Source organism: Syngnathus leptorhynchus, chromosome 12, assembly GCF_054491065.1.
Source record: "Syngnathus leptorhynchus isolate UIUO chromosome 12, UIUO_Slep, whole genome shotgun sequence".
Taxonomy (NCBI): Eukaryota; Metazoa; Chordata; class Actinopteri; order Syngnathiformes; family Syngnathidae; genus Syngnathus; species Syngnathus leptorhynchus.
This window is the reverse complement of record NC_141206.1, coordinates 361,109-372,469: the sequence shown is the minus strand read 5'-3', so window position 1 is coordinate 372,469 and position 11,361 is coordinate 361,109. Positions and strand designations below refer to the sequence as shown.

Here is an 11,361-nt window from a genome sequence, read left to right as displayed (position 1 = left end):
TTATTCTGGATATGTAGGTAGGGAGGTGGGGGTATGGATTCCTTTTCACCGACCACACCCAAGCTTGATTGTGTTCAGACCTCTTCAATCAAGAAATCGTTTAAATTGAACTCTGACAAATTGATGTTTCTGCACGTGGCTTTTCCTCTCCCCACTCGCGTAAACTGCGTTACTGATGTAAATTCCACCCAGAAACACACACGAGCCGTACTTTTTCATAGTGTGTCGCCTGAGTAAACTCTGGAACAGGCTGCACTACGCATGATGACGCTGTGGGCTGACATGGGATAATGAAACATACACGCGCGGGCATGCTATTCATCGTCCACCACAGCAGCCAGGTAAGGCTTGTTCACAGATTTTAACCTGAATCAAACGTGTGTAATTCACAGTGATCGTAAAACGAAAGACGTATCTTTCATGATGTCGATTGTAATTTGCAAAAGTTATAAACATATCGAGTGAGGTAGTAAGGGTCCAGGGATAACGATTTCACAAACTAAACACGCAGAGTTGACTTTCCTTCGGGATTATGCCTAAAACCAGATTGTGTCGTATACAATTTTTGGGAGCGTGACTATCGGTCTTGACTTTAAGAAATGTCACATGAACTCTGATTGCACCCCCGAGACTTGTGATAATGATAGCACAGTACAGTTAACGTTGAAAACAATTCCATTGTTGCAGATGCACTTGACTTTTAGGTAAAACTGACAATGTTGTCCCATTTCAAGCCATGACATTTGTAATTGATTCCCCCAACGGGGATGCGAATGTCCGAGAATTATAGGTGAAGCGCAATGAGCCAGGGAAGATCAACTTTACTGTTGTGAACAAATTGTGACCGTCTGCTTTTCCATACTTGTTTTGAATTAATGCTTGCTTGTTTAGTTACCCAAAATAAATACAATACAAATCTGCCAATATGCTGAGCATGTTGGGAATCAGTTGGACCCATTTTCTGATTACCTGAGGTTCTGGTGGCCTGATGGACAGAATTTATCTCTGCTTGTTCTGTTTGTGCTCATAATAAGATGCTCCATTGTCCTCCTTCTGGTTTGCATTGTCCACTTCCCATCCCGTTCCACCCTCAGTCTCGAAATTCAATTTGTCCTATGGTGGTGGAGTGTTTCACCAAGGTGACTCATTTTATCACACTGCTGTTGCTTTCCTCCTGGAGAAAGCCAACCTCTTGATCAAGGACATCTTCAGAATTTGTGGCATTTGGCCCTCCTCCGACCCTGGTTGTTGATCAGGGACCACAGTTAATTTCTCACGTCTGGAGGACATTCTGGAAATCACTGAGGGCCTCTTACAGCCTTTCTTCCCCAATCCAATGGCTAAAATAGAACTTCTTGTACCCTTCTTGTCATTTCGCCTTCCATGGGTGTCATAGACCCAAATGTGCTTGTCTGTTAGGCCAGACCATGTCTATCCCCTCGATTACCTTTCAGCAAAGTAGCTTGCTTCACGTCCAACCGATGAAGGGACAGATGAAAAGCCAAGAATACTTAACATTGAATAAGATTTAGTTGCAAGTCCTTTGCTTACAATAACTTCACCAAGCCCGTGACCGACTGACATCACCAAACTTTTCCATTACCCTTTGTGATGTTTTTTAACAGCCTCTATTATTTCCTACAGTCTTCTTTTGAAGGTTAAAAAAAATATATATACATGCGCTAATGGGTCAAAATCTAGAGCTTGATTTAGCCAGTAAAACATTCCACCTCTTTCCCTCTGAACACTTTTCTTCTTTGTGTTTTTCTTTTGTCATCAAGTGGTACATCATCAATGAAAATTAATGATCTGATCCCAGGACAAGCCATGCTTGAGCAACTCTCCAATTAACTTCAATGTGTTTTGCAGGTGAGATTTAATATTTGTGACGGCGACTTCATAGCAGATTTTTGTACTGCCCACATTGCTCCACTGTCTACTACAACAATGTTTTTTACATTGCTTGACATGTATGCCGGCCCAACCTGTCGGAAAAAAAGAGGAAAAAGCTCTCGCACGCATGTGTTCAGTGTTTCTGGTGGTGCATTTATGTTGACGTTACAAACACAAGTGACGTGTCGTCTTCAGGTGGCTCCATGTATTAAACGTTGAAGAAGAGGGTTGGACAGCGTAGAAGAAGAGCCAGGCAATGAAGGCTGCGAAGGTCACTTTTTCACCGCCTTAACCCACAGCCCGTCGCCATAGAAATGAGGCCAGATTTGACAGCTTGTTGGACACCGGCGGTGTGGTCTTGTCGCTCCGGAAATTAATGTCGCATCGTCGCCATATTTTGCGCTGAAGGAAGCTCCCTATTAATTTGTATGGAGCTGTACATATTCGCCACAGCTTATGATTACCCAAATTAAGCATAAGGGTGTCCATGTGTGCACTTGGCACCAGGACACCCTAGGCTGCGGTTCGATGATCGACTTTGTAGTCGTGTCATCGGATTTGCGGCCGCATGTTTTGGACACTCTGGTGAAGAGGGCCAAGAAAATGTCTGCAGGGGCTATTTGGACTCCAGAGCTCTGGAATGCCCTACCAATGGATATTAGAACTACTACCTCAGTAGAAACATTTAGGACAAGTTTAAAGACGTATTACTATGATATGGCCTTTAATTAACCTGTAGTAGCCGATTTGGCTGGAGTTTGTTTTTGCTCCCTTTCCCCGACCCCACTCCCCCACCCCTCCCCGGCTGGGGAGGTGGTTAGGTGACACCCAAGCTGACAACGGCTATCTAGATTCTCGTGGACCAATTCAGCATGAGGGAACTGCAGCGGATTACCCTCCTAGAGGACACTGCCAGGACAATCGAAGGCACCTCCGACAGCTCTTCGCTTTGGCCTGGACATCCACTTTTTGATTTCCGTATTATGTATTTTATGTGCCCTCTTTGCATCCATTGCAGCCTGGTGATCCTGAAAGGGGGATCCTTCCATCTGTGGTCCCTTCTCAAGTTTTCTAATTTTTCCCCTGGCACGGGTTTTTGAGTTTTTCCTTGCCCTTTTGGGAGCCCAAGATCAGGGGATGCATTGAGAATAATTGTCGATTGTCTATGTGAAGCCCTTTGAGACTGCTTGTGATTTAGGGCTATACAAATAAACTTGACTTTACTTTACTTGACTTGAGAGGGGTGGAGCTGTCAACTGATCACCACCTGGTGGTGGGTAGACTCCGATGGTGGGGGAAGATGCCGGTCCGACCTGGCAGACCCAAACGCTCTGTGAGGGTCTGCTGGGAACGTCTGGCAGAATGCCCTGTCAGGAAGAGCTTCAACTCCCACCTCCGGCAGAGTGTCAGGTCTAAATATGATCAGACATGAAATCACCCGCTAGAACAAAGAGGAGAAGACAACCAGGATAAGTTTACTCGCGAGGAAAACGATAGAGAAAGGAAGCTCAGTTACAATATCCATCAATTCTGAGTCCCAACTCCGCATTCTCCTCTTTTTAATGTTTTAGTTGCCCTGGTTACAGAGGCGTTGCTACATTAAAGGGAGAGATAGTGGTTGTAGCAACGCTGATTAGCTAAGGAATGTAGTGTGGTGTGATTTAGCACTTAATTGTCGGCCCATGACCCCCGCACCGGACTTGCAGAGTCTGTTCTCTTCTCTCAACCAGCTGTCTTCTCTATGGTTGGCTGACTCCTCCTCGACTGTGATCAGATAACTTGAAGCCGCTTTCCTGTGGAACAATGCAACTAAACCTTTGCTAAGTTTATCTTCTTAATAAACTAACACAACACATAAAAATAATGAGTACCTAGTCCTACCTAAACATTTCAACACATATTAAGTAAATGTGAGGTGTTGCGTGTTGTGCGGGATGTCCGTTGTTGAGCCAGGAAAGCAAAGGTGTGGAGTTTAGAGTTGGTTCTTTATTGGCAAGATCTTGGGTTGTTTAATGGCGGCCAATACAGCAGATGAAACAACTTCTGTCTCCAGGTCAGCTTGTTTTATACTGTCCGGAAAGGCGGGAACTTGTCACATGACCATTTCGTACCTGAGGCGGGGGGCGGCACCCCCCAGTGTGTGCGTGTGTGTTTGCCTATTTGTGTTGTATTTGTGTTCTGATTGAGCAGTTATGTTTGCATAAAATAAAATAATTGTAGATATATGAGCATCATACTGTACAGAGATTGTCCACCCTAATAAAACATGTCCACATTGCTGTTGCTCCCTCTTCAGATGTAACTGATATACAGTTCCTTAAACAAACATTGAGGAAATATGGGATAACTTATATGTGACTACTTCAAACTGTATATAACATTTAACAAAGAAAAACATCAACAACAACAATCTATGAATCAAAGCTCCAGTTTACTAAAAGGAATGAAGTTCCTTTGCACCTATGCAAAGAAGCTCTGCTACTTGTTAGTGAAGGACTCTTAAAGGAACAATACACAAAGATAAGATAAGGACAGGAAGGATACATAAAACTAATGGGGATCAAAAGACATTCCTTGAGCTAAATAGGAAGAACTTAGTTAACACAAAGGTGTCAACTCGTAAAAACAGGCCTCCAGGTCTGGCAGGCCAAGGCTTTCCCGAGATTATTCAAACACAGAGCTTTTCCCACGTCCCGGGGGAGGTGGGGGACATTGAGTCCGAGTGGACCATGTTCAGCGCCTCCATTGTTGAGGCAGCCGACCGGAGCTGTGGCCGTAAGGTCGTTGGGGCCTGTCGTGGCGGCAATCCCCCAACTCGCTGGTGGACACCAGCGGTAAGGGATGCCGTCAAGCTGAAGAAGGAGTCCTATCGGGCCGTTTTGGCCTGCGGGACTCCGGAGGCAGCAGACAGACACCGGATGGCCAAGCGGAACGCGGCTTTGGCGGTTGCTGAGGCAAAAACCCGGGCGTGGGAGGAGTTTGGTGAGGCCATGGAGAATGACTTCCGGACGGCTTCGAGGAGATTCTGGTCCACCAGGGGGAAGCAGTGCACGGTCAACACTGTTTACAGTGGAGATGGTGTGCTGCTGACCTCGACTCGGGACGTCATGAGTCGGTGGGGAGAATACTTCGAAGACCTCCTCAATTCCACTGACACGCCTTCCATTGTGGAAGCAGGGCCTGGAGACTCTGAGGCGGACTCACTTATCTCTGGGGTCGAAGTCACTGAGGTAGTTAAAAAAACTCCTCGGTGGCAGGGCCCCGGGGGTGGATGTGATCCATCCGGAGTTCTTAAAGGCTCTGGATGTTGTGGGGCTGTCATGGCTGACACGCCTCTACAACATTGGGTGGACATCGGGGACGGTGCCTCTGGATTGGCAGACTGAGGTGGTGGTGCCCCTCTTTAAGAAGGGTGTGTTCCAATTACAGGGGAATCACACTCCTCAGCCTCCCTGGTAAGGTCTATTTATTCAGGGGTGCTGGAGAGGAGGGTCCGTCGGGAGGTCGAACCTCGGATTCAGGAGGAGCAGTCTGGCTTTCATCCTGGCCGTGGAACAGTGGACCAGCTCTACACCCTCGGCAGGATCCTCGAGGGTGCATGGGAGTTCGCCCAACCAGTCCACGTGTGTTTTGAGGACTTGGAGAAGGCATTCGACCGTGTCCCTCGGTAGATTCTGTGGTAGGTGCTTCGGGAGTACGGGGTGCCGAGCCAACTGATAAGGGCAGTTCGGTCCCAGTATAACCGATGCCAGAGTTTGATCCGCATTTCCGGCAGTAAGTCGGATTCGTTCCTAGTGAGGGTTGGACTCCGCCAAGGCTGCCCTTTGTCACCGATTCTGTTCATAATTTTTATGGACAGAATTTTTAGGCGCAGCCGAGGCATTGAGGGGGTCCGGTTTGGGGACCTCAGCATCGCGTCTCTGCTTTTTGCAGATGACGTGGTGCTGTTGGCTTCTTCAGGCCATGATCTCACTGGAGCGGTTCGCAGCCGAGTGTGAAGCGGTCGGGGTGAGGGTCAGCACCTCCAAATCCGAGTCCATGGTCCTCGGTAGGAAAAGGGTGGAATGCCCTCTCCGGATCTGGGATGAGATCCTGCCCCAAGTGGAGGAGTTAAAGTATCTTGGGGTCTTGTCCACGAATGAGGGCAGGGAGTAATGCGGACTCTGTACCGGTCCGTCGTGGTGAAGAGAGAGCTGAGCCAAAAGGCAAAGCTCTCAATTTACCAGTCAATCTACCCTCCTACCCTCACCTATGGTCATGATGTATTAGTCGTGACCAAAAGAACGCGATCTCGGATACAAGCGGCCGAAATGAGTTTCCTCCGCAGGGTGTCCGGGCTCTCCCTTAGAGATAGGGTGAGGAGCTTGGTCATCCGGGAGAGACTTGGAGTAGAGCCGCTGCTCCTCCACGTGGAGAGGAGCCAGATGAGGTGGCTTGGGCATCTCATCAGGATGCCTCCTGAACGCCTCCCTGGGGAGGTGTTTCGGGCATGTCTCACCGGTAGGAGACCCCGGGGACGACCCAGGATGCGCTGGAGAGACTGTCTCTCGGCTGGCCTGGGAACGCCTTGGGATCCCCCGGGATGAGCTGGATGAAGTGGCTGGGGAGAGGGAAGTCTGGGAGTCCCTCCTAAAGCTGCTGCCCCCACGACTCGACCCCGGATAAGCGGAAGAAGATGGATGGATGGATGCATGGATGGATGGATGGATGGATGGATGGATAGTTTTTGAATCAACAAGTTACTATAATTAAAAGAACATTTAGGACATAACAGTATTATGTCCTAAATGGCTTACTGTAAAGCTTAAAAGCTTACTTACTTAAAGCTTACTGTAACTTACAGAATGTGAACTTCAAACTAAGTTAGCTTATTATTTTTATTTATTTATTTTCCATCCATCCATTTTCTGAACCGCTTTGTCTCCACGGGGGTCGCGGGCGTGCTGAAGCCTATCCCAGCCGTCATCGGGCAGTAGGCGGGGGACACCCTGAACTGGTTGCCAGCCAATCGCAGGGCACACAGAGACGAACAACCATTCGCACTCACAGCTAGGGACAATTTGGAGTGCTCAATCGGCCTACCAAGCATGTTTTTGGGATGTGGGAGGAAACCGGAGTGCCCGGAAGAAACCCACGTGGGCTCGGGGAGAACATGCAAACTCCACACAGGGAGGGCCGGACGTGGAATCGAACCCGCACCCTTCTAACTGTGAGGCGGACGTGCTACCCAGTGCGCCACTGAGCCGCCATTTTTATATCATTTCACATGTTATTTTCACACTAAACCGCAAGAGGGCGCTCTAGGCCTGTGGAATAATTGGAACCGCAACTGACGATAAGGCTGACGTAAGCGACGTAGAAGAGGGAGCGCCGCGTCTTCTACTTCCGGGGTTAGCGGAGTTGAAAATGCGACTTGTACTCCAGTAACACATTACTTACTTACTAGTTACTTGATCATTAACACATTACTTACTTACTAGTATATTACGTCACGTTTTTCACACTAAACCCCATGAGGGTGCTCTAGGTCTGTGGAATAATTGGAACTGCAACTGACGATGAATCTGACATCAGTGCCGCATCTACTTCCAGAGTCAGCGGAGTTGTTTATTAGTGGCAGAGAGCACAAAGAATTCAATGGACTTAATAATTTAGAGTGACACGGATGGTTCGATAAACTTGTTATTTATGTTATAGTTATTTGAAACACTCTTAATATGTTCAGTCAGGCACATTCTCAGTTCCTCATTTATGTTTTTATGTAACTTTGGCATACCGTACCGTTCAGCCTATTCATGTCTGTTCTTAGTGTTGAATTTCTCCCAAAAATGCGATTTATACGCCAGTGTGACTTATATATGTTTTTTTTCTTCTTTATTATGCATTTTATGGCTGGTGCAATTTATACTCCGGAGTGATTTATAGTCCGGAAAATACGGTATCGTCTTTTCCTTCTTTATTATGCATTTTATGGCTGGTGCGATTTGTACTCCAGAGTGATTTATAATCCAGAAAATACGGTAGCAGTCACTCTTCTTTGTTGATTTCTGCGTGACTGTATATACTGTCCCCCAGTGGCCAATGTGAGTATACCAAAAACAAGCAGCACAATTAATTGGTCATGATGCACAAATGTACAATTTTGACATTACATTTAATTATTTTTATGGTCGATGATATATTTTTATTTGCTAATTTTCTGTATGTCAGATGCAGAGGTCGGTGGCTCCGCGTGGCTTTGGAAAGCATTGCAGTACACTAAAGCAAAGAAGATGGGGCGGTTTGAGACGGCAGTGGGAGCTTTTGGGTTTATTTGAGATTGATCAGCACCACGAGTTCTACAGCCTCACTTACATGATGAAGGAGGGATTGTTTTCATCAATCCAAACCACCATTGACCATGCATCTACAGTGAGTATGGATCAACTGATCATGCGCATCAGGAAGTTTAGACATGTCATTCGCATAGACATCAGACACTTCATAAAAAGTGAGGAAGATTAACATTAACGTCACAAGGCTACCTAAAGGTGAACGTAATGAATGTTTGTTTAGTAGAGCTAGGAGAGTAGTAATCTTGAATGGATGCTATTTTAATTCACATTTGTATTTCCTTCACAGTTTTATATCACCTTTTGTAGTCAGGAAAGCGAGAATATTGAGTGAGAATATGGATTTAAAAGGCATTGTTAGAAAAAACTAGAAAGTGGGAGATGGGGAAAATAGAGTCAGCACAAAAGAAAAAAAATAGCACAAGGTTAGACTTTCTTTTGCCAGAGTTGCTTGGCAGGACTTTTGGTATCCAGTAGCTTGGTTAAGGTTTACTTTTATGCCACAAAATGAGAAAATGTTCTTTTTTTTAACTCTGTATGAAATATTATCCTTAAACTCAATATTTCTGTCTCATAAGTTTCAAAGGGCTTGCAATAGGCATAATTTGGATATAGAATCCCACAGTAATGCTTCAACTCGGCGAGAGTGCAACAATAGGGTGATCAGATTTGCGTTAATGAAAAGGAGGACACCTTTTTTGGGGGCGGGGGGGTTCTTCAGTGTTTCGTTGTATGTTATGACACAAATGACATGGTGTCTGTAAAGCAAGTGCATTTATTAACCCACATAACGCAAAACAATATACTGTATTGGCCCGAATATAAGACGACACCGATTATAAGACGACCAACTCTTTTTCAAGACTCAAGTTTGGAAAAAGACTTTTTGACTCAAGCTTGAAAAAATACTTTTTGAACACCAAATTTAGTTTTTCTACAGAAAATAATTACAGTCCATCTGAAACAAATGATTATAACTATATATTTGAGAGAAAAAGCATAATATTTTGCCTCATTCTAATCATGCAAAAAATGTCTATCACATCTTAATATCTGAACATTTAAATATGCAGACTAAAGTGCAATCACATTTTTAAATGAATGACTTCTGGTTTTTGAAATGTAAATAAACCAATCTACTCTGATAAAACAACAAAATTGCAATAACTGCATTAACCATCAAAGTAAATTCTAACTGTAACTGTAGTCTTGAAACAAATCTGAATAAGGAAAAACATTGCAATAAAATAATCCAAACTGCTACTGCTATTGTTGGGGAGCCTGAGGACTGTATAGGGGGTTGGTTCGGATGGTCATGCTCTTTTCGCCCCCGGGTGTCGGTCAGAACACAGGAGGGAAGACGTGGTTCAGTTTTGATTGCTTTACTGAATTATTGGCAAAAAAATAATAATGAATAACCATAAATGAAATACTCTCGGCAACACACCAAACATAAGTCATCTATCGAGACAACAAAATACATTTGCTGGCGACCGTTAGTCGCCGTGCCGCTGCGTAACGACTACTCGTACGGTGCGAGGCAAACTTAAAGGAGCTGTCAATCAAACGGCGCGCACACGAAGCAAACCGCGATTGAACAAACGGCACAACAGTGGACAGTAGTAACAATGAAATGTATACACTCACTTTGGTGAGCTGGAGTGGGCAGCGGCAGTTGAACAAAATCCTGGACAATTTTAAAATTCCCCCCGGACATTTTTTTAGGTCTCAAAAGTAGGACATGTCCTGGTCTTCCTATGTAAACAAGCACTGCATTCAAGCTACGAAGTAAGCTAATGCTAGCGCTAGCGTTGGCCAGAAGCTAACAAATGCATTAAACACATTGTGTTACTCAAGAATAATACAGCACCTTCGATGCAATTCATCTGATACAACTACTCAAAATACACCCACAAGAAGTGAAAACAGAGCGCACAGCTTCAAAATCAGCAGAAAGACTGACCCTAATGCTATGAAAACGAGTGGAGACACACAATATTATTAAAATGAAATACAGTTTATTATTTTTGTGTCATCTCAAACTCACTGCTTTATTGGGTCCGTCGTTTCCACAGATTGACGGAACTTAACCATCAACAAAATGAAATATTTCGGCAAATCCTTCTCTATAGTGACAAAAGATTTCTGAAACACTCCTTAACAAACAGGACTTTGCCCCCAGACTGTCACGATTGGAATGGAGCAGGGCGACCAAGTGCAGCTTGGACCAGGGTTTATTGGAGGAACAAAAGACAGACTCTGCAAACTGACATGACTTAACAAAACGATAACATGACTGACTAACCGAAAACAGACTTGAAAACGACAGGGACCAAAAAGACATGAAGACGACACGACAACAAAACAACAGCAACCGCAACAAAACGACAATGATCCGACGGGGCATGAGGGGCAGACAGGACTTATATACATGACAGGTAACAAGAGGCAGGTGAGAATAATCAAACTAATCAGGGGCACACAGGAGGGGAGGGGCGAGCACACAGACCGAAACCATGACAACGGACACATGGTGGAACGGCTGGGTACGAGACGTGACAGTACCCCCCGTTCCATGGGAGCCACCTGGCGACTTGCCAGGTTTGTCGGGATGGGACCGCACGTCGCACGCCGCCGAAGGCCGACTGGGTGACGGCGGCTGGATCCACGCCGCCGGAACTGGTGGCGGCCGCAGAATCCGCGCCGTCGGAACTGTGTCGGGGGGCGGCCGTGTGTCTTGCGCCGATGAAAACCGACTGGGTGACGGCCGCTGGATCCGCGCCGCCGGAACTGGTGGCGGCCGCAGCATCCACGCCGTCGGAACTGGTTCAGGTGGTGGCCGCACGCCATACGCCGCTGAAGGCCGACTGGGTGACGGCCGCTGGATCCACGCCGCCGGAACTGGTGGTAGCCGTAGCATCTGCGCCGTCGGAACTGTGTCGGGGGGCGGCCGTGTGTCTTGCGGCGCTGGAACTGGGTCGGGTGGTGGCCGCACGTCACACGCCGCCGAAGGCCGACTGGGTGACGGCCGCTGGATCCACGCCGCCGGAACTGGTGGCGGCCGTAGCCTCTGTGCCGTCGGAACTGTGTCGGGGGGCGGCCGTGTGTCTTGCGGCGATGAAAACCGACTGGGTGA

The 11,361-nt window shown here is 46.5% G+C and overlaps 1 protein-coding gene across 3 annotated transcripts in view; it reads left to right on the top strand.

Annotated features, from left to right (window-relative positions):
* The first annotated feature begins 132 nt into the window (after window positions 1-132).
* Window positions 133-11,361, top strand: part of pip5kl1 (phosphatidylinositol-4-phosphate 5-kinase-like 1) — a 30,740-nt gene continuing 19,511 nt past the window's right edge. Inside the window, exons 1-3 of one of the 3 annotated variants that reach the window (XM_085926042.1) lie at window positions 137-341; window positions 1,782-1,869; window positions 8,104-8,304. In XM_085926042.1, coding sequence (XP_085782168.1) covers window positions 8,104-8,304 — 201 coding nt within the window. In that variant the 5' untranslated portion in view covers window positions 137-341; window positions 1,782-1,869. Of the gene's footprint in view, window positions 342-1,781; window positions 1,870-5,447; window positions 7,284-8,103; window positions 8,305-11,361 lie in introns of those variants that run through there. The other 2 variants (XM_085926041.1, XM_085926044.1) reach the window with 2 other exon arrangements.